This window comes from Simochromis diagramma, unplaced genomic scaffold (assembly GCF_900408965.1).
Source record: "Simochromis diagramma unplaced genomic scaffold, fSimDia1.1 OVJJ01000309.1, whole genome shotgun sequence".
Lineage (NCBI taxonomy): Eukaryota > Metazoa > Chordata > Actinopteri > Cichliformes > Cichlidae > Simochromis > Simochromis diagramma.
Window position 1 is genome coordinate 150,884 of NW_024387313.1, and position 23,997 is coordinate 174,880.

The following is a 23,997-nucleotide window of genomic DNA, read 5'->3' on the forward strand; positions in this document are numbered from 1 at the left end:
GTGATAAAGTCTACTCTTCACCGCTGTGTAATCAATTATTGTAAATATAAATGTTATCAGGAAATGATCAGACAGGAGAAGGTTTTCAGGAAACACTGTTAAATGTTCAGTTTCTATGCCATATGTTAAAACAAGATCTAGAGTGTGATTAAAGTGGTGGGTGGGTTCTTTTACATTTTGAGAGAAGCCAATTGAGTCTAATAACAGATTAAATGCCATGTTGAGGCTGTCATTTTTAGCATCTACATGGATGTTAAAATCACCCACAATAAGTATTTTATCTGAGCTCGGAACTAAATTAGATAAAAAGTCTGAGAAATCAGACAGAAACTCTGTGTAAGGCCCAGGGATGGATGCCGTCTCTCCTAACAAGACCAGGTTTCCTCTAGAAAGTTTCCCAATTAACTATGAAGCCCACGTCGTTTTTTGGACACCACTCGGATGAAACCAGGAGATGTCCTTACTGAACCATCAGAGCTGAACAGGTGATGGAGAAACAGGTTTACCTTTTAGGTGACATGAATGAGTTGAAGTTATGAACTGTTTCTGAGAGACAATAACACCAGGATCCTTTTCTAAGTAGCTGACAGCTGGTAACTGCAGGGGCGGGTCTAGCAACGTTTTGCCAGGTAGAGCATTAACTGCTCAAAATGCCTGGGCCGATTTTTTGTCCCAGTCGAGCCCTGGCAGCGGCTATTTAGCGGAGAGCTCACCTAGTGAAACTGCATCCCCATCCCACTCTGACACCAGTGGAAAAGACCACGAGAGAGTAAACATTGTGAGGTGTGGGCCCTGGCTCACCTGCGCCAACTTTCTGATGAACAAAGTGTGGCTGCTGTCTTCCTCACACAGGATCACATCAGCATTTAATGTATGTATGTGAGAGCTGCAGCTCATGGTGGTTTCAAATGACTGTGGACCGCACTGCCCGGCTGACTGTTAACAGCCGAGTCCGTTTTTCCATCTTTAAAGAAAAAATGGCACGAGCTTCCTATTGAAACGTCATTTCCGGCTCCTCTGTCTCAAAGCAAGATGGCGGCCGTGATAGAGAGAGTTGATGGATGTGTTGGGTCCTTGGACTCAGATATCGTGTCACTCAGACATACACCCCCTCCATCGGACCAGCAGCACCAGAACAACCCCCTGCTGGGCCTGCCCATCGTGGCCATCGAGACCATCCTCAACTTCCTGTCCTACGATGAGATCAGCCTGCTGCGCTCGGTGAGAACAAAAACAGCAGCAAAGCTAATGCTAGCCAGGGCTCCGAATCCTGTTTGGGTAGCACTCGTGTAAAGGCAGCGCAGACATCAGGCTGTTTCACATCCGTGCTCCAGTCTGGAGCCGTCTGTTTGCAGCCACGGCCCGCATTGTGCTCCTCGAATTAGCAAGACAGCCGAGATGAGCAGGGCTGGGATACACGACACAACACTATCACCATCACACAACTGTCAGAGCGCAGATGAGTGTTGGTCACGGAGTTGTTTGCAGCCAGTACCGGGCTCGTGGCTGTCCTTATGTAACTCTGTGAGGTTAGTAGAAGCCTCGCAGCTCCATTCACCTACACTTCAGTCTGCTCGGCACACAGCCTGGAGGCTTCGTTCTTCTCCTGCTGTGCAGAATCAGCCGCTGTCATATGTTAGTTTGCGTTTGCTGAGGAGTTCGTGGCTCACTGGCTAAGTGAGGTAATAAAACTGCTGTGCACTACCCGTGTTTTCACTGACATTTGCAGATGAACTTAATGTTGTGACTGGAACCGTTTCCCTGCTGAGATACTCATAGCTACTAAACACTCCCCTCTTGATGCAAAGTATTGTGACATGTAATACAAACAAGATGTGCAATGAAGATTTTTTTTGTCATTACACAATGCTCTGTGGACTGTGTCATACCTTACTTACCAGTATGAGCGGTGCAGCTGTGTCAGCAGATACGTATCAGGTCAGTGTCAAATGACTGTTGATATTTAATGATCAGGTTTAAAAAAGTGACTTCATGACTTCTGTAAATGCGGACTTTTTCCTTAAGCAGCAGAAAGCGTTTCCTCCAGTCTAACCCAAAGTAGAATTCAGCCATTGCTTTTTCCTCTGATCCCCTTAACGGTGACATTCGGGAGTAGTTTTTGCAGCAGGATTGTAAGAGAGGATGGTAAATATTCCTTTGAAAACAACAGGAATGATAAGAGCCAATGTATCAGCTCTTAAAACTGTGAATGTAGAGACTGGAAGCCCTCCACTCCACCCTCACTGTGTCAAGAATCCCATGTAGGCAAATAACTTGAAACTCTGAATTGCTACATACTCATCAGATTACCTGTCCACCTGTTCTCTCTGATCTGTCTTCAGGTATGCAAGCGTATGGACATGATTTGCCAGCGTGTCCTGAATCAGGGATTCCTGAAGGTGGAGCGTTACCACAGCCTGTGCCAGAGGCAAGTCAAAGCCCAGCTGCCCAGGTCAGTATCACATCACAAGTTATTCCACTCTCACTGCACTCTGGTTTTCTTCAGGAACTCTCCTTTATTTAATTATTTGGCCAACTTTAAGAAGCTTGGAAATGACTTGATACTTTTTCCTTGATCTGAATGAATTGGCTGGCACTTATGTAGAGCGCTTTTTTGTCATAATCATCTCATCCTTACACAAGTATTTTTTTCTAAATTCTTCATAAGCTGGGATATAAAATTCACATGTACCTTGTACTAAATGAAAGCATTGTATTTAAATGCAGAGGAGGGAAAAGTCATTGTTCATAAAACAAAAATACAGGTACTGGTTGGTGAGTTAGGACATTGGGAGACGAAACCAAATAAAACATCCTTAACAAACAAAGTGTGTTCTCATGATATCCTTCTGGTAAGGTGCTTCTGTCAGTAGGGTGGGATTTAAGTTCTTGATTCCCATCAAGGACGAGAGCATGATGGGTAACGTCCAAACTGCATCCAGGATAGAAACAGCTGCATTATGCTGCTAACACAACTTCAGCTCTTTCCAAGCACATGCACGGATAGCATGCTAATTCTAAGCTAGCCACGATCCCAGAGTGATGTGAAAACTGACTGAATGCCAAGCCGACCACAGCGGCCAGACCCTGAACTCCAACAGGGAAGAAGCTTGATAATCAGTCAGGCTGCAGTGTCCGTTTATACGGGTTCAGCTTTGTGTTCATACCTAAATGTCAAGAGAAGGATCATTTGTGTGTCCTTATTAGGGATTTGTGCTGGTGGCTGGGACTGCTTTACACAGTCTGAGCTTTCAGACCCTTTTTATTACCCCTCAGCTGTAAAAGGCTGATGGGGTTTTGCTATCACCCAGCCAGATGAGCAGGCAGTGTGGGCACCCAAGTTTGTGAATGCAAAAACTCAAGAATGAGGCGACATAGAATTCAAACCATAGGCGCATCTACTAAAAATCTTGGATGAGTTTAAATCCGGGTAACCTTAACCTCAAGGTCAAGGTCAAGTTTTCCAAAAATCATCAGAGATTTTCACATTTCTACTGGTGGCTGCCGGTAGAGCAGGGCGATATGACCAAAAATATGTATCACGATATACATTTGAAATTTTGCGATAACGATATAACTGACAATATAATTGACACGAGACAAAATACTTTACAACTCCACAACTTTATTAGTGCAAAAAACCCATCAATGTATTTTCACTTAAACAAGCAGCTGTTTTTTTATCTGCATTAAAGTTATATAAAAATGTAACAGTGCAAATTTCTCGCTGACAGTTTAACCAAAAGGCATTTCCAGTGGAAACTGGCCGACATATCCTCAGCATAACCATGTATAACATCCACAACACTTAAAAAGAGGTTATACGAACACAACACGGTAATATTATGTTGAAGCACAGTACGTATCACTCCGCGAGGCTCCGCCTACGACAGCCGTAATGCTCCGACAATCCATCAAGCGGTGCGGCTTCGTAGCTCAGCAAAGTCGTACTGAAACATTTGACAGATTTTCGAGCGTCGTGCACATAAAGTCGTTTCGAGGTCAGTAAACACAACCAGAGTTCATACATAAGGCACACGGGATTATAAGGGGCTCTGTCGACTTTCAGAAAAATCAACGGATTGATTTTAAGTGCGCCGTATTTTCCAAACAACACGGTAATAACGACGGCCCGCTAGCATGCGCTACCAAAATAGTGCTTTGTTGTGTATCTGACGAACGAAAGCTAAACCAGTTCCACACCAGTGAAGCTGCAGCATTTTTACAAACCAGTTCTGCTTCATCTGTTTCATTCAACGATCTGCTTTCGCTCTTCTCATTCTGCGTCGCCGCCATGTGCGTATGTAAACAAAGGCACTGCGCATGCGTGTTTTACGCATATTCTATCGCCATATTTCATTTTCTTATCATTGCCCAACATTACACCGGTATTACCGTGAACGGTATGATATGGCCCAGCCCTAGCTGCCGGTATGTCACCATTTTAATTCCAGCCCTATTTATCTGACCTTCATGTGAAGTTCATGGTGTCGGCCTGATGCTGAGGCCTGGTAGCTTCAGATAATAGTTACCAGACAAAGTAAAAGCAGGTCAGAGGCTCTCTTCCCTTCTGCTTGGTTTCTGTGTAAACAAGAAGCCAAGATTCTTACAGCATATGTGAGCATGTTGTATTGTGTCCACAATATGTATCTATCTTCTCTCGTATGTATTATTGTAGGGTCTACCTTACTGTGTGTGTGTTTGTGTGTGTGTGTGTGTCCTCGTCAGCCTCCTTTTTTGGCAGCTTCTTTTGGGCGTCGCCTCAGTGGATCATCTGCCTCCATCTCACCATAAACCAAAAACCACTTTATGCCTGTGAAACACACACACCCCTTAAACACTGAAAGCACTTCTCTGCCTAAACACTTTGTCTAGTATTCACAACCACAACTTTTCAGCTTTTAATTTTGTGCAGTTGGCAGTAAACTCCATGCCCCAAACCTCAGTAAATTATGTTTGTGTCATTCATTTCAATATTCTCCTCCCAAACATTTGCCCTCTATGAAAGAGAAACTCCTACAAATACAGATATAATAAGGAGCTTTAATTGGAGTAATAACTTCCATCTTTCAGACACTGTGTTCTTTTGGGGTTTTTTGTGTTGTTTCTTAGTCAAACCTACAATAGTTTCTTGACGTCATCACAGGCTTTTGTGCTGTGCTGACTGTGAGTGCCTCCTGTGTCTGTTACAGGCTCTATTTCTGATCCTTTTCAAACAAGTTTGAATCCCACTTCTAAAACAAGTCAAATGAGTCTTGAACAGTAAATCTTTTAAATTTCCCCTCCAAGCTTTGAGTTTTCTTAATGACGTCAAGAAAAAGATCATATGAATGATATAAATGACAATACATAGAAATGGATATTCTTTAAAGTTCTCTTCATGTTTCCATTGTCTCCCAGGAGAGAGTCAGAGAGGAGAAACCACTCCCTGGCCCGTCACGCTGACATCCTGGCTGCTGTGGAGACCCGCCTTTCACTACTCAACATGACCTTCATGAAATATGTGGACTCCAACCTGTGTTGCTTCATCCCTGGAAAGGTTAGTGTAGCTGCTACTGGCAAACAACTCTGCAGCATCAGTAGTTTTCAAGACAGAAGGGAAAAGTTCTCATTTAAAAAGCTCATTTTTTCCTTTTGCAGCAAGTCCACATTAATCCACATTTATTTTTCTTTTTTATGTATTTAGTTTATGTTCTATGGACCCCTGTCTGTTAATAAAGTGAAACGAATCCCCGCTTTGGTGTTTGCCGTGACATGCTATAATTTGTTCCTCGGTCTGGCGCTACATGCAGGATGGTAAACAGATGAGTCCAAAGCAATAAAAGCAAGTTTTAGTCAAATCCAGATGCTGAATATGGCTCTTGTGCTTTTAAATATAGCGATATAGGTAGGGCTGCTCAATTAATCGAATTTTAATCCCGATTACGATCTGGGCTTTCAACGATCATTAAAAATGACTGAGCCGATTATTAGCCCCTCCCTCGTGCTTTACTCTCGCGCTGCTCTGTGTGGCAAATCGAGCGCACCTCTCTGCATTTCGAACACGCGTCACAACAATTAAGAGGACCCGAGGGAAGCTCGGAAAGCTAAGCAGAAGTTATTTGGAGAGGAGAGTGACTGCCGTTGGTTGAAAAGAGAGGTAAAAAAAAACTTCAGTGGTGTGGAAGCATTATGGGTTCACGGAGTCAGACGTGGATCACGTAGACACAGTGTGTAAACTTTGCTACGGTGTCGTAGCTGCACCACAGAGCAACACTGCAAAGTTCACTAAACATAGATGTTTACATTTTTCATTTATGTTTATATTGCAAACATTTGCACTGTTATCAGTATTTGCACACTATTTTATATTATTTTTTAAAGTCATTATTCAACACATTGTTATTGTTAAATAAATATCGTCAAATAATCGAGATCTCAATTTCAGTGAAAATAATCGTGATTATCATTTTTGCCATAATCGAGCAGCCCTAGATATAGGTATAAATATGAATATAAATATAAAAGGACAAGTATGTGTGCAGGTATTTATGGTGGTATACAGAAGTGACAGGGTGCAGTGAGGTGTGATTATTTCTGTTCCGCGTGCGTGGACCTGACTGATATGGATGAATTACAGAGTCTGACAGCAGCATGAAGGAACGAGCTCCTGTAACGTTCTCTCAGACAGCCAGGTTGAAGGAACCTGTTGCTGAAACTGCTCTTCAGATTGTCCAGTGTGTTATGTAGGGGGGAGTCATTTTCCATGATTGCCAGCAGTCTTGCCCGCATTCTGTCCCTGATCACCACCTCCAGGGCGACGAGCTTCATGCCAACAACAGAACCAGCCTTCCTCGTTAGTTTGTTCAGTCTGATTGCATTGTCCTATTAAGGTTTATGGAAATCAGTCTGCAGTTGGCTCATCATCAGGAGGGTTTGATCAAGTAACTACCAGGGCTGAGACACTCAGCTGTCACATGACTAATTTATTTATATAGCACCAAATTACAACAACAGTCGCCTCAAGGCGCTTTATATTGTACAGTAGATCCTACAATGATAGATACAGAGAAAAACCCAACAATCATATGACCCCCTATGAGCAAGCACTTTGGCGACAGTGGGAAGAAAAAACTCCCTTTTAACAGGAAGAAACCTCCAGCAGAACCAGGCTCAGGGAGGGGCGGGGCCATCTGCTGTGATTGGTTGGGGTGAGAGAAGGAAGACAGGATAAAGACATGCTGTGGAAGAGAGACAGAGGTTAATAACAGATATGATTCAATGCAGAGAGGTCTGTTAACACATAGTGAGTGAGAAAGGTGACTGGAAAGGAAAAACTCAATGCATCATGGGAATCCCCGGCAGCCTACGTCTATTGCAGCATAACTAAGGGAGGATTCAGGGTCACCTGGTCCAGCCCAAACTATATGCTTCAGCAAAAAGGAAAGTTTGAAGCCTGATCTTAAAAGTAGAGATAGTGTCTGTCTCCTGAATCCAAACTGGAAGCTGGTTCCACTGAAGAGGGGCCTGAAAACTGAAGGCTCTGCCTCCCATTCTACTTTTAAATACTCTAGGAACAACAAGTAGGCCTGCAGAGCGAGAGCGAAGTGCTCTAATAGGGTGATATGGTACTACAAGGTCATTAAGATAAGATGGGGCCTGATTATTTAAGACCTTGTATGTGAGGAGCAGGATTTTGAATTCAATTCTGGATTTAACAGGAAGCCAAAACAGGAGAAATCTGCTCTCTCTTTCTAGTCCCTGTCAGTACTCTTGCTGCAGCATTTTGGATTAGCTGAAGGCTTTTCAGGGAGTTTTTAGGACATCCTGATAATAATGAATTACAGTCGTCCAGCCTGGAAGTAATAAATGCATGAACTAGTTTTTCAGCGTCACTCTGAGACAGGATATTTCTAATTTTAGAGATGTTGCACAAATGGAAGAAAGCAGTCTTACATATTTGTTTAATATTTGCATTGAAGGACATGTCCTGGTCAGAAATGACTCCAAGGTTCCTCACAGTGTTACTGGAGGCCAAGGTAATGCCATCCAGAGTAAGAATCTGCTTAGATACCATATTTCTAAGCTTTTCAGGGCCGAGTACAATAACCTCAGTTTGATCTGAATTAAGAAGCAGAAAGTTAGCGGCCATCCAGGTCTTTATGTCTTTAAGACATTCCTGCAGTTTAACTCATTGGTGTGTGTTATCTGGCTTCATGGACAGATAGAGCTGGGTGTCATCAGCATAGCAGTGTAAATGTATGCTATGTCTTCTAATGATGCTGCCTAAGGGAAGCATGTATAATGTAAACAGAATTGGTCCTAGCACTGAACCCTGTGGAACTCCATAATTAACCTCTGTGCATGTAAATGGAGAGTCCTCTTCACACACTAACTGGAGTCTATTAGATAGATATGATACAAACCACTGCAGTGCAGTACCTGTAATACCTACAGCGTGTTCTAATCGCTCTAATAGGATATTATGGTCGACAGTATCGAACGCTGCACTGAGGTCTAGCAGGACAAGCACAGAGATGAGTCCACTGTCAGAGGCCATAAGAAGATCATTTGTAACTAGAGCTGCCACGATTAGTCGACTATCAAAATTGCCGACGACTGATTTAATAGTCGACGCATCGTTTGAAGCTTTGTAAGATCACAAAAGACGCAGGAATAAGTAGCAGGATTTAAGAGTGTAATAACGGACTGGAACAGAAGATGGCAGCACTGCATGTACAAGGATGCCAGCTGCCGTTAAACCCCGAAGAAGAAGAAACTGTGTCCCAGAATTCATAGCGCGGCCCAGCTCAGTTTCCAACAATGGCGGCAGCTAGTTAGTTTTAATATTACTCTTATTATTCTTTCTGGGTCACAAAATAAACGTTTAACATATTTTCAGGCGAGAATGTAGCTGTGTAAACCTCAAATATCTGCTCAGTTTATCAAGACACCACATATTTTCAAAAGCGCTCCGATGTTTTCGGAGACGTCTGTTACCCACTAGCTCGATAGCTAGCCGGGGGCTAGGCTCGCTAGAGCCGTGAGAACACCGGACTCCCGCCAAATCGTTTTCAAACCCACCGCCGTCTTTCGCTACTCAGGTTAAACATGATATATAAGTCACTTAGATAACTTAAAAATGTTATTGTTTGGCTTTTTTAGTATTTTATTTGTTCCTGAGTAAATCGGTTTGGCTGAGATTAAAGTTATAGTTTTTACACAGCTGACAGCTGATTATCAGAAGTGTGAGATGCTTGAGAATTTACTCCAGTGTCCTGTTATATTTTAGATAGCAAGGAGTTTATTAAACTTCACTGAAACAATCTGCAAATTTCATGAAAAATCTAACAAACTATCATCTTGTCTTTATTTTTAGTTAGCACCTTAAACACTTAAAGCTGTAAGCTAGTGATAGTCATATAAGAGCAGATGCTGCTGGTGCAATAAGCTGTAAGTTTTACGTCCAATGGATGATGATCTGATTAGTCGACTAATCGCAAAAATAATCGGTGACTAGTCGACTATCAAAATAATTGTTTGTGGCAGCCCTACTTGTAACCTTCACTAAAGCTGTTTCTGTGCTGTGATGAGCTCTGAAACCTGACTGAAACTCTTCAAATAAACCATTCCTCTGCAGATGATCTGTTAGCTGTTTGACAACTACTCTTTCAAGGATGTTTGATATGAAAGGAAGGTTGGAGATTGGCCTATAATTAGCTAAGACTGCTGGGTCTAGAGATGCTTTTTGAGTAAAGGTTTAACTACAGCCAGCTTGAAGGCCTGTGGTACATAGCTGATCATTAGAGATAGGTTGATCATATTTAAGATCGAAGAATTAATTAATGGCAGGACTTCTTTGAGCAGTTTTGTAGGAATGGGGTCTAAAAGACACGTTGATGGTTTGGAGGAAGTAATTATTGAAGTTAACTCAGAAAGATCAATTGGAGAAAAAGAGTCTAACTTAACATCAGTGGTACTAAGAGTAGCTGTAGATAATATTACATCTGTGGGATGATTATTGGTAATTTTTTCTCTAATGATAAAAATTTTATTTGTGAAGAAGTTCATGAAGTCATTACTAGTTAACGTTAAAGGGATTGTTGGCTCAACAGAGCTCTGACTGTTTGTCAGCCTGGCTACAGTGCTGAAGAGAAACCTGGGGTTGTTCTTATTTTCTTCAATCAGTGATGAAGATGTTCTGGCTTTGTGGAGGGCTTTCTTATAAAGCAGCAAACTATTTCTCCAGGCTAAATGATGATCCTCTAAATTTGTGACACGCCATTTCCTCTCCAGATTACGAGTCATCTGCTTTAGGCTACGTGTTTGAGAATTATACCACGGAGCCAGGTACTTCTGATTAGAGACCTTAGTTTTCACAGGAGCTACAGTATCCAGAGTCGTACGTAGTGAGGAGGTAAAATTATTAACAAGATGATCGACCTCTGTTGGGGTAGCGTTCAGATAGCTGCTCTGCTCTGTGTTGGTACAGGGCATTGAAGATGATAACAGTGGGTGGATTATATTCTTAAACTTAGTTACAGCGCTTTCAGAAAGACATCTACTGTGATAAAGTCTACTCTCCACTGCTGTGTAATCAATTATTGTAAATATAAATGTTATCAGGAAATGATCAGACAGGAGAAGGTTTTCAGGAAACACTGTTAAATGTTCAGTCTCTATGCCATATGTTAAAACAAGATCTAGAGTGTGATTAAAGTGGTGGGTGGGTTCTTTTACATTTTGAGAGAAGCCAATTGAGTCTAATAACAGATTAAATGCCATGTTGAGGCTGTCATTTTTAGCATCTACATGGATGTTAAAATCACCCACAATAAGTATTTTATCTGAGCTTAGCACTGAGATTCAAGTAAAGTGAATGGCTACTTTGACAGGGTTTCCACACCCCTGTCCCCCAATAGTCAATCTAAGAGTGAGGTTTATTGCTACCAATAACAACAAAACTGAAAGCATAAACTCCAGGTCTGTGAAGGTTCTTTAAGTTGCTCGAAGACGTCTTCAAGCAACTTAAAGAAGTCCAGATGCTTTTCTTTCCAAACTCCTTAGACCATAAACTCCAGGGTGAAAAAAGGTCAAAATAGTAAACAAAACAACCTATTCCAAAGAAGTGCTACCTAAACCCTACTCGAAACCAAACTAAACAAAACACAAGCACTACCTTTAATTCCCTAATTTAATAAACAAGAGAAAAAGTGCAAAAAAATAGGGTGTTCACCCCTTCTGCTTCAGTGCTATTTACAAGATCAAGCACTGCCAGTTTGGAGGCCGAGGACAGGTCTGCTGTTGCTGCCTGGGGAACATCTGCGGGAGACAGGGTTTTTGAAATGGCCAGTTCATAGTGGGTGTCAGTCAGCAGGTGGCAGGTCAAAGCCGGCCCAAAACGGCTCCTCCAATCACGTGGAGGCCCTGCAGAGACTCTTAAAGGCACAGAACACACACTGATTCAGAATATGGCCAGGGCCTTAACACACATGTTGAACTGCAGTGGAAGGAAAATGCCCTAAATCAACAACAGTACCAGCATGATTAAAAAGGAAAACTATTTGTTTGATTATTGATGTTGAAACTGTCTTTAATCAGGTTGGTGCCGTTGCTGCTGGTTTAGGACGTCTTAGCTGCACCACAGTTCAACATGTGACCATTTAAAACTATGCTTTAACTGTTAGTAGTGGCTCATACCAGAGCCTTTTTAATTTGTTTCTTCCGACCAGGTCAGCTCCCCACACCTGAATGCCGCATCGAGCTTTTAAAAGCCTGTTTCACTCATTATTTCTCTGTTATTTGTATTCTCCTGATCACGTGCTGTTGTGTGTCATCAGGTTATAGATGAGATTTACCGCGTGTTGCGCTACGTGAACTCTACCCGAGCACCTCAGCGAGCTCATGAGGTTCTGCAGGAGTTGAGGGACATCTCCTCCATGGCCATGGAGTACTTCGATGAGAAGATCGTCCCCATTCTGAAGAAGAAACTGCCGGGAGCCGATCTGTCTGGTCGCCTCATTGGCTCTGCACCAGGTAATTGAAATGTGACAAAAACAATAATAGTTGCGCATCCCTATTGCACCGGGTGTCCAAGGTTTTAAATGCAACATTTGAGCCACAGTGGTTGTGCGTTTGTGGCTTTCCATTTGTATCAGAGTTGTCGCTAAATGTGAGAGACGAGAAAGTCATCGTCCTGTTTAGTCTTACGTGCCACCCCAGCCGTTGGTTGTTTGCACTGCTCTGCACGCGCTCTGCTTCACACGCTATGCTAACTCTGGAACACGCTTTACTCAGATGTGTGTCTTGTGCCCTCAGTGGCAGGTCCATCTACCTCTTTGACCACCATGTCCTTGCTGGCTAAGAACACACCTTCTCGCTCTGAGATGACCAAGGTGCAGCAGCAGGTGAAAGTGAACGGGGCATCGATGACGGTACTGCGGAGGGAGATGCAGGAAATTCGGGTCAAGCAGCTGGAGCAGCAGAAGCAGCTGCAGGACCAGGAGCAGAAGCTGCAGGAACAGAGCCAGGTGATCGCTGAGCAGAACGCCCGCCTCGCAGAGCTGGAGCACAAGCTCCGTGAACTGATGGAGAGTAGCGCTGCTGCTATCGGAGGACCCAGGCCCAACACAACTGTCCCCTCCACATCCAGCAGCTCTGCTGTGTCTTTCACTGCTGCCAGCACATCTGCTGCTGTCTTGACAGGCGTGGCTGCAGCCTCACCCAGGGAGACAGAGGGTGAGGTAGGGTCTTCGCTAAAACGCACCAGAAAAAGCTCAGACCTTCCACGACAATCCAAACGGCTGCGCAGCAAGAAATGAGAAACTCAGTGTGTCATTTAGCTCAAGTTATTTTGATTTTTAAGGTCTGACTGATCACATCTTAAACCAGTGCCCAGAGTTATCAGCCACTCCACCAACACACTTCCTGTATACTGTCTCACACACAGCGCTGACACCACCTGCTGCGGTGTGGAATAATTCTCTGCTGTCCACAACCAAAGCACTGAACCCTGAATGTCATCCAGGACTTTGCACATGGTTAGGTTTGTCGTTACAGAACTGTTAATGTCTGATTTTCCTTTTGTTAAAGACTCGCCTAAATAATACATTACTGTGTAAACACGTCACTAGTTTATAGTTTCACCTTTAAAAAGGTCCCGTTCTCAGCTACTCCGCGTTGTAGTTTCTACTTTGAGCAGTGGATTACTCCACATGTGGCGGTGTAGTGATTTCAGGCAGTGGACTGAGTCAGACTACAGTGTGACCTAGGGTGACAGAGTGATTTGCTGATGATTTATCACTACCTGCATGATAATGTAACTCTATAGAAGACATTAGGCTTTGGCTACACAATGTTTTTTCTTATGCTCCATTCATCAGTGTCCTGGTTCTGCACATAGGATTTGTTGGCCAGTCCTTGCAAGGCTTCTGAACCACTTAAATCAATAAGGGTATAGGTGGGTGGTTGGCTATTTGCCTCTAAAAAGGTTGTTTCATTGAAATGACTGTACTCTCAAATGAAGATGCTTATATTTGCAGCCTTATATTTGGAGTCTTGTTAACAGAAGTCACCTTGCACATGTGATTTAATGCATTTCCTGTTTGTTAAGAAAATGTTCATACTTGTCATTTTGGGAACATAAACTACTAAAGGATATCGAATGAAAATAGGAAGTGTGATGCTCCTGGAACAGCCTAACTGCGGTTGCATGTTGTCAGTAGTTAGTGATCTTCACAGGGGTCTAAATCAGTTGCAACAGCTTCTTTCTAAGTTTGGCTAAGTGCAATATGAATCGATGAAATAGTCAGTTAATTATTTCTTTTTAGTAGCTCGCTTTTTCTTTTTTTTTCAAGAGCTGCTGCTCAGATGAGTTTTTGATGAATTCTTGAATCTTCATGAAAAGCACGGCTGAAAGGAGGAGAAGGCCAAACTGTCATGTATCAGCTCTTTGGGGGGGAATATGCACATCAGTTTCTTTCCACTCTTTACAGAAGCAGCAGAGAGCACAGGAGCCGTGCTGTGCTGAATATGAAAGCAGTCATGCGTTTGAAGCCCCTCATGTCCATATTTGGCTGTTATATGATGCATTACTGTATGAGCTGTGCTGAGGATAAAAATACTATAAAACTGACCTTGATGGCAAACTGGTGTTTTGCATCTGTTCTCTGAATAACGTGAGAAGCCTGATATGAGCTTCAAACATTCTGCATATTCACTGTACACAACATGTACTCCAGTACAGGTCAGTGTTTTACCCTGGGGGGGTTTCATTGTGTAGTCTGTCCTGACTGCACAAACTGGAGACACACAAGGCCTAACTTTGGCAGGCTTGCACAATACTTTTAATACTTTCCCTTTGCTAACAGTCTGAAAACTGAGACGACCTTGAATTAAGTACTTTAACTCAATAAATGTAACCTGGTGTCACTTGCTGGCTTTTATCGACATTTTCAGCCACATGTCGCTTGATACAACATTTGGCCAACCTCGTCTGCTGATGAAGATCTGAAGGTTTTAGTCCGTTTCTGAGGTCCAAATGAAAACAACGATCAGTTGTTTGCTTCTTATACTTTTTTGAGCTTTTAAGATTTCTGGGATGTCGTTGTCAGATCATGTAAACACTCCTCCAGTATTGAATTGCAAATATAGAATCCCTGCTGGCTCATACTGGGCTTTTCCCCAGCTTAGGACTTGTAGTACTTCTGTAAACTCAGAGAAAAACACAAGTGTAGAAGTACATGTGGGGGAAAAGAAGGAAGGAAAAAACTAAAACAAGATTGCATTTCAAAGGTCACTTCTAAAACTTGCAGGTTTTTCTCACTTTGTCCCAAATGCCAGCTGATTTTTGTTTTCTCCTTATGTTTTGAAACTCTTCCTGAGACTTCTGCCTCCACCTGAAAAAGACGAGGGAGTGAACCTGATTTTTGGACTTTTTTGCACAAATAGATGGTGGCAGTGGGAACCGATTACCGTTCGACTGCCTGCTTCCTTCTCTGTACAAACTTGTTTTGTTGCCTTGTGGCTGCACTTGTGTTTTCCTTGTTCCAAGTGTTTCTGTTCTTTGGATGACCTGAACTAACACATGGCACATTCATTTGGTAAAGACATTTTGGAAATGCATCTCACGTGTCTATTATGAAGACACAAGGCAACAAAGCACAAGAAGATATAATCTGGTGGTTCCATCTGAGACTGCATCTCAGTCTAGAAAACCTTACTGTATTCTTCATGTATTTTAAAGTGCAGATTGTGAATTATTTCATGTACGTATGCCAAGAAAACTCTTTTGAGTTGGGGCTAATTGTACAGTCTTGTTGCACACATTACTGTTACTGATGTACAAATCAAACCTATTAAAAATCAGCTAACACATTTGTGTATCTCTGATTGTAAACATGAAGCTGTAGATTTAATGTTAATATTTGAGTGTTCATTCATCATATACATTCATTACGTTTGGTAGTAAAACAAATGTAACTGACATCATTCTTTGCTTGTGTGGTCGGTCGTATTATCCATTTTGGTGGATACATGACATTGGCACGAAAGAAATAAAAACAATAACAGGAAATGTTCGTGCTGGAGACAGGAAACTACAGTTCTGATGACTAACCAACTGGAGTGCTGTGCTGGTACGCTGCAGTGTGGCAATGAGACTGCATCCAAATCAAAGCCATTTTTAAACATATGCAGGTGTTACTTCCTGCAATATGCATTATGTATGGTGCAAATATGCAGTATACGCGTTTCATATAAATTTTCTGTAGCCCAGATAAATAAACATTCCAGTCACATAAAATGTGAATTTTTATGTGCTGTATAGCATATAGAATAAATAAGTAAGCCAATAAGTGAGACTTGTGTTTGTAAACCCCCCGTGTTGTGTAGCTTCAGTTTGTCTTTTTTTTTTTATTAAGCAATAATCAAATTGTTATATGCTTAAATTTACACAAAATGCAAGAACTCTGCCCCGTCATGAACACATTTTTCACCAAAAATCTAAACCCAGTTTTTCATAATTTATTGGCTTAATAACACGCACCTTCATTTCATTTCCAGAGTGTAACAATCAACCACCTGTGTTGAAATCTAAAAGTGCCCATGGTGTTAATTCAAAAGGGAGCTTCCTCACCAAGCAAGTCATCAGTATGTTGAAGCTCATCAATTAGTTCCTGCTGATCAGTCACATTATCCAGGACCATTAACGGAGCTTGGATTTCGGAGTCACTCATGGTGATGGACGAAAAAATAAATGAACAAACACACAGAAAAACCACACAAGACAGAGACCAATAAAGGCAGAAACTGAGCCCTAAAACACATTTACAACAGACTGACATGGCTCTTAAAAGTCCCTTACGGATTTTTAAAAAAAGCAGATGTATGAAGCAATAATAGGCTGATTGATGAAGAACCTGTTGAGAATTTTTGAGAAGCACCTTAAACCAGCGTTCCCTTCATCTGTGTTCCCACTGGCTGCTAGGGACAGGTGGAGAATTTAGTTGTGCTGATGCAAGTTTGACTTGCATTTAAATACAACATTTAAATACAGCAGTATATGAATAAATAAAGTGAAACTACAAATATATACATTTAATCATTTCTGATGCAAAGACAGTCAGTCATTCAGCTGGCAAACCCAGTTTACTGTTCTTTTGTGTTTAATGCAGCAGTGATGCTTGGTCTGCTATTTAATGATTATGTTACGCTGACAAGTTATTAATGGAGGGAGAGTGCGAGATTGATAGACAACATCTGGCTGGATTAGAGCATCAACCCAATCTGGCAACACTGACCCTCATTAGAAACTCAAACTTTACAAAGTGGCAACAACAGCAAAGGTGAGTACACGCTTCTCTGTGACTTTACTCTGGATGATGATATGTACTAGTAAGTATGTCCGTATGAATAGTCTTTGAAGTTTATTATTATCTAAAACACTTGTTTAATGTTTTGAGATCGCCCCGCCCCTCCAGCACTATCTGCAGCAGGAGCAGCAGCAACTGCTCAACAGCAACATTTTACACATCAGGTAAAACATAGGCTACATTTGCTTTGCATTGTCCCTGCCTGATGACAGTGATATAGTATGATGTGATTCCATATTAGATTCTTGATGAATGGGGGTTCAGCCTGGTTGTTGGTGCCCTCTTTTAACTTTGAGCACATGCCCCTTCAAACATCTCTGCACGGCCCTGCTCAAAGCCTTAGTATTTCTGCTCAGAGAATGTCCTGTTTTACACTTGTTTTTTACTGTCACATTTTCATTTCACAACAGTTTAATTTAATGTCACTTTTAAAAAGGATATGAACACACAACTGGAGAATAAAAGAATCTCAGTTATTTAACTTGCTCAGGTCTGCGGTGAACTATTTTCACTCCAAGTCAAGAGGTTTGACGATTTTTGAGGTGCTAACTCAAGAAAAACAAAAAACCCTCAAGATATATTCTGTAAATATATGTTTCGCTGAAATGTTAGTTTGTTGATATAGCAACAGCCTTAAAACAAGGTTGTCGTCACGTAACGGTGTTCGCTGTTACGTAGCGACAGGCCACCGGGGGGCGGAGTCTGCAGCCTGCCGGCTTTTGCGCACGTCAGCGTCGGGCCATCAAAGACGAAAGGAAGGGAGGCAAAGAAGTTTCTTTTAAAGAAACGACCTTGTGCTATTACTTTTTGGAGAAGTGCTGTAAACCTCTCACTACAGTAGTCACAAAGATGGGAAACCGAGTCGCCCGTGAGGACTACGAATGGGTTTATACGGACCAGCCGCATGCTGACAGGAGAAAAGCGATTTTGGGTGAGCTAGCTTATCCGTTAGCAAATTGCGCATAAATCCATAGTTAACAAAGGTATAACCAAGTTTGGCTTTTGACGACTAACTTTCGTTAAACCGTCTAATTGCACACCCCGACACCATAAAGGCTTAGTTTTTTGAGTAGTTTTAAGCAACTGTAAGTTGCTAATTAGTTTCAAGCTAACGGTTCCTTATGCACCCGTATATGTTAGCTATCAGGCCAACTTTGCTCAATATTTAACCCACAGTGAGAACCACTATCGTTTCAGTTACACAATTTGACATGGACACGCGCTCGCGCACACACACGCACACAAGGAAGTTCCAGCTATTTAGGCCATTCGAACCAACTAATATTATGTGAGGCTAGCAAATGGGGAGTTCTCGCAGTGGTTATGTGCCACTCCCTAAGTTTCTCTTGGGAAAACTGCAGTAACGGTTTGACACATAACCGGTGCCTTTCAGGAGTGGTTTGTTGACTGGGGGCAGATTTTAAGCGTTAAACGCACATATTATATCACATTCTCGCCCCACACTTGGTATAGTTAAAGCATTGCAAACAAAAAAGGAAAAGTATTGCAATTTGACAATAGCCAGTATAAAAACTACAGTATGCTCCGTACGTATTGGGTTTTTTTAAAAGTTTGTTCTGGTTTGTAGTTTAAGTGGTATAGCTAATTTCCAAGGACTCTTTTTTTTAGTTTCAGAGTTCAAACCCAAAGATACTGAATTATCGTGACATGAAACTGAAGGACGTACATAAACTTTTTTTTTTGCATTTTAGCTCGAAAACTAAATAATCAGAACCATGATCTCTCTCTCTACATATATGATTCACATTAGTAACTATAGGCAGCTGACTCACATTGAATGCTGCTTTTCTTCTTTCAAACACACAAAGCGTTCATTGTGTCAAAGTGCCTTTTTCTCTGAATCAGGTGGTCTGCTTTAGCCACTGGACCAAGAGGACAGTGATCAGTGTTTCTTTTGCATTTCTAGTGTCTTTTTCACTGAGGAGAGTCACAATTTCACACAGAGATTTCACAATACTTTAAGTTCACTGAGTTTTTTTTCCTTACAGCATTTTAAGTTGTTTTTATGTCACATATTGCAAGGTCTTTGCGATTATATACCTCCAAACTTTGTGAATTGTGCCCCTACTGAATATTGGCTACTTGGTCCAATATAGTTTGTATGTCCATACATATTTGCTTGTAAAGAGCTTAACTGTATGTGGTCTCAGGTCCCTCCCTCTGAGAGCCATCTTGCTCTAGTAGTGGAGGCAGCATGGTGTGACACAGGATGTGTTGAGACACATCTCTCTGCTGTAAGGTCCCACGTTTTGTGCAAATATATGTAGCCTGGAGGCCCTGTGAGTTTGCTCTTTTAACCTGAGTGAATCTGAAATGAGTCAACAGCTTATACTTACGTGGCTTGAGCTGGCTTTCGTCTTGTTTTGACTGAGGTTGTTAAAGGTTTGAGTCATTCAAATTTTTAATCCATTTTATCTCTATTGCACCTTTCATTGCACGTCAGTGGAGTTCAGTCAGATTAAGTTGTGGACTTAATCCATTGCAGCACATTGAGTTTTAGTTTAAGTATTAGTTTCAGTGTTAGTTTTAGTCTTTTCAAGTATTTCTGTGTTGTAGGTCATATGCTGAACGTTGGCTTTCAGTCTTGTAGGCTCTAGTAAACTCAATAAACTTGTCCATCAAAGCGCCATCAGGCAAGGTGTAGTAACATACTTTAGCAGACTAAAGCTAAGGAGATCTCTTTGATTATGTTTATTTTCACAAAATAAATTCAGTTTGTTCCCCCCCCCCCCCAAAGGCATAGTTTTAATTATATACAATAACCTTTCAAAGGGTATTTTTCCATAAGTCTTGGGGTTTATAACTAGTCTGTGTCTTTACATGTTAAACTGGATCTTTTGGATTTTTGAAATGCATCTGTCATGTAGGTACAAATGTATCATGATTATAAAACATGACTATTAGCTTTGTAGTGTTGGGGTCAAAGGTTTTAAGAAAGGACAGGAAGATACAGAGAGAATTGACACACAGGTCACTAATTAAGTGGGGGGGGAGGTTGTTGCTGTTTTAACATTGCCTTGACCAAATTTGGTTTTGTAACCTATGCTTTTTTTTTTTATGGAAAAAATGTGATGCTTTAATGTAAATGAAACATGTTTAATCACATGAACCTGTGGAAAAGGCCTGAGTGAAACACTGTCTTCACCAAGTCTCTTAAGGTGTCCTGAAGTGTTTATTATTCTTGAGTCAGCCATTAAAATAAGATCGAAATACTATTTATGGCAGCAGTTTTAAATGACCGATTAGCAAAATGCAGTAGCGTTTTTCAAATTTAACAAGGATACATGTGTTCCAAATTCATAAATAGTCTTAATTCAAGGATATCATTGTCTACAACTTTGTACGAAGAGTGTAACGTTTAATTAGGAGCGCAGCTTTACCTCATGAGGTTGCGATAGTCTTCTTTTCAGCATTTGAATGTTGACTGAACTGACTTTGAGTCTCCTGTGTTTATCTTGCAGCCAAATATCCAAAAATCAAAACGCTGATGGGTCCTGACCCGAGGTTGAAGTGGATCGTGTGCATGATGGTGGTGATACAGTTTGTAGCTTTCTACCTGGTCAAGGACTTGGACTGGAAATGGGTTCTGTTTTGGACTTATGCATTTGGCAGTTGCATCAACCACTCAATGACCCTTGCTATTCACGAGATCTCCCACAATACAGCATTTGGAAATAACAAAGCCATGTGGAACCGCTACTTTGCCATCTTTGCCAACCTGCCGATCGGCCTGCCCTACTCTGCGTCTTTCAAACGCTATCACCTGGATCATCATCGCTACCTGGGTGGAGATGGGATTGATGTAGATATCCCCACTGATTTTGAAGGCTGGTTTTTCTGCACTCGCTTTCGCAAGTTTATCTGGATTATTCTGCAGCCACTTTTCTATGCTATACGGCCCCTTTGCATTAACCCTAAACCCATCACTCAGCTTGAGATGACCAATGTGGCTTTCCAGGTCACCTTCAATGTTCTGCTCTACTGGCTGTGGGGGGCTAAGCCTGTGGTCTACATGTTGGCTGGCTCCATGCTGGGAATGGGCTTGCATCCAATTTCTGGCCACTTCATAGCTGAGCACTACATGTTCCTGAAGGGTCACGAGACCTACTCTTATTACGGCTCTCTCAATCTGCTCACCTTCAATGTGGGTTACCACAATGAGCACCATGACTTCCCCAGCATCCCAGGACGCAGGCTGCCCATGGTGAGTAAAGTTCAGAGACAGTGCAGGTTGTTACCCACACATTCTGACCACTGGAGTTAGTTCCCTGCTAATGTCACATTGTTGTGTACACATGCAAAGTCAACAGATGGTTTAGGCAGTCGTTCTGAGAGAGAAACTACAATGGTTAAAAACATTCTTCAGCTGAGAACTAGATTTGTCACATAAAACCTGCCTAATAGAACAGTAAAGCTGTACTCCATGATTTGATTTGGTTTAATATTAAAATTATACAGAATATTGTGATTGAATGTACTCAGGAGAACAATAAAGGATCCCTGCCCCTCTGTAACCTGAGATATGAAAGAAACTGAAATCAGCATTGAAAATCCTAAAGGAACATGAAGTTATCTGTGAGCAGCAGGCTGTAAACTCCTTCTTTCACAGGAGTTTGATTTCACCACCACCAGTGTAATTTGTGCAGAAACAGTAAAATCATTATGTCTCAAGCATGAAAGAAAATTGTATAGTGAGTAAATGGAGAAAGTTGTGATGTGTCCATTCCTTGTGTTTTGTTTTCAGGTAAAGGAAATTGCTGCAGAGTATTATGCTGACCTGCCTCAGTACACATCTTGGGTGAAGGTCTTATACGACTTCATCATGGACGATACCATAAGCCCATATTCACGAATCAAGAGAAAGCTGAAGGGAGAGGTCAAACAGGAGTAACGCCACTGTGGGAACACAGTGTGTGTCTGCTGTAAAGGCAGCCTTTCCACTTTGAAAAAATTAACAGCTTCTGCAGATCAGTGCATTCCACATGTGGACTAAACTGACTAGAGGGATGAAGTTCTGAGTGTGCACAGAACAGGTCTTTGTTTTCCAGGTCCAAAAACGGGTGGTGCTGGGCTTTAATTTGTTGGTGTTGTAGAGCGAGAACAAATATAGGACTGGCTGCACAGAGACCTGATATCTGAACAGCTATGAATTGGTTCAGATATCCGAAAAAGTAAAGCTTCATTCATACTTTTCCTGAGTGCTTCTCAAAGTCAGGTGGTGGGGGCCCTGGAGCCTGTGTGCGGATACTGGGGGTAGGGTAACTCCGGGGCGGGCTGCCAGTCCACCCAGGGCTAACACAATGCAGCACTTCTCTCTGACACACCCTTGCTGTTACAAAGAGGCTTCATTCAGACTGGACTTCCTTTTTAACGGAGTGATCTCTGCAACTTCCATGTCTGCGTCCTGTCCCGCTAGTCGAACTGTTAGAGTATGAGGTCTTTGTGCAGCCAGCCCCACAGATTCCTCTGCTGAAGTAAAGCGTCACAGCTGGCTGTGCCATCGTCTGAAGGCACCAAAGCAGCTGGATCCAACCAGATGTTTTCTTCCACTTTAGAGCTCAAACACAGTGTATTTAAATGTAACTTCCTTCCATATAAATTGAATTTCTTGTGAGTGATGCATCTATGCACATTTAAAGCCAACATAAAAGCGAAATTTAGATGTTCACACTTTGTGGCCTGTAATGGCTCCCAGCCCATCCTCATCCAACCTGTGACTGAAAATGTCTGAGCTTGTGACATGCATATGTAACTGATCACCAGAGCTTTGTTTTCCATGATTGTGATCTTAACTCAGTTGATTGCTTCTTGAGCAAGACTTTAAAAGATGAAAGTGTTAAAACAATTAGCTTTACTTTATGTTTTAAGCCTGCACATTTACTTATGTTGAACTGAATGAGGTGGACAGTACTGAGGCGACTGTGGTGCTGTTATGATTTCACTGTGGGACATCTCTGGATGTAAAACGCAGAGGAGTGCACTCACTTTTTTGTGCTGTGTGCTTGGAGCAGGCCTGTCACTTCTGTACTGTGCTGTATGTTTCACACTGTTTGCTTCCTCCTTAAAGAGACCAGCGTCACATTAAACTCTGGAAAACAAACGTCTTGGTCCTTCGTGTCCTCCTGTGTGTCAGGTGGCTGCATTCATGATGACTGCTCATTTTAGCCAGTGATAAACTTGAAGAAAGAAATCCATTGTCTGATTTTACAGCTTATGGAAGCAAAGTAAGAGAATGCACCTTGAACACTTATTTATATGTATATAAATATAGAAATGGAAAAGAGTGAAAACTAAAAAATGATCCCCACGCCAGTTAGTAAAGCATTTGGTAGTTTTGGCACTTTAGACACCTCCAAGTTTCCATTTAGAAATATACTTTCATGTGGGGCGCCGGTTTGGCTCACTGGGATGGGGAGGCGGCCGGCCGGCATGGGTTTTTGTTCCGGCCCAATCTCTACTTTCCTGTCACTCTTCACTGCATATATTGAGGGGGCCTGGAAAAGGGCCAAAAGTAAATCTTTAAAAAAAGAAATGACTTTGATGTGGGAAGAGGACTTTGGAGCACTAAACTACAGTCCAGTTGTTTCTCTTTGGTTCAGGGCTGGCTTGATATCGCCTGTGAGACCGTTGTAGTGCCTGTCCCTCTCCTCCCACTGACAGCAGTCTCAATACAAATTCCTGAGCTGACACTTTCCCTTCAGTCAGCGCTGTTGCTTGAGCACCTCTTGCTGCACTTCCTTTGCAGCCTTCATCAGCATGCTTTGATAAAGCACTCAGACGAGCCAGCCTCCTCAGCAGCGACCTTCTGACATCGTCTTCCATGTGAATCTGGTGCTCAGTGTAATTCAAACTGAAAATGAAATATTGATGTATTAACCTTTTGAGTTGAAGAACCCCTTAGTGTGGGTGTCCTGGGCTGGCACGTTCAGCATTAACCTGACACGTTTTACAGTTTTGTGTTGAATACAGAATGTTTAAAGGCTTCCCTGTTAAATTCATTTGCAAACCCCCCCCCCCCCCCCCACCTTTTTCCAGAATATGCTAATTTATAGCGATGCAGTAGTAAGTACTCCTCTGCCTTGTAGTAATCAGAGCTGTGCTGCTGCGTTTAGTCGGCACCCACGCT

The 23,997-nt window shown here is 42.0% G+C and overlaps 2 protein-coding genes across 2 annotated transcripts; both read left to right on the forward strand.

Moving 5' to 3' along the window:
• The first annotated feature begins 974 nt into the window (after positions 1-974).
• fbxo28 (F-box protein 28) lies at positions 975-15,354 on the forward strand. Its single transcript, XM_040005071.1, has 5 exons — positions 975-1,221; positions 2,343-2,452; positions 5,401-5,539; positions 11,820-12,015; positions 12,298-15,354. Exons 1-5 carry the CDS (start codon positions 1,033-1,035, stop codon positions 12,798-12,800), a joined length of 1,137 nt encoding a protein of 378 aa, XP_039861005.1. The 5' UTR covers positions 975-1,032; the 3' UTR covers positions 12,801-15,354.
• A 2,205-nt stretch (positions 15,355-17,559) lies between these two features.
• degs1 (delta(4)-desaturase, sphingolipid 1) lies at positions 17,560-22,971 on the forward strand. The gene is made up of 3 exons (XM_040005072.1): positions 17,560-17,781; positions 20,333-21,075; positions 21,616-22,971. Exons 1-3 carry the CDS (start codon positions 17,700-17,702, stop codon positions 21,760-21,762), a joined length of 972 nt encoding a protein of 323 aa, XP_039861006.1. The 5' UTR covers positions 17,560-17,699; the 3' UTR covers positions 21,763-22,971.
• Positions 22,972-23,997: the final 1,026 nt, after the last annotated feature.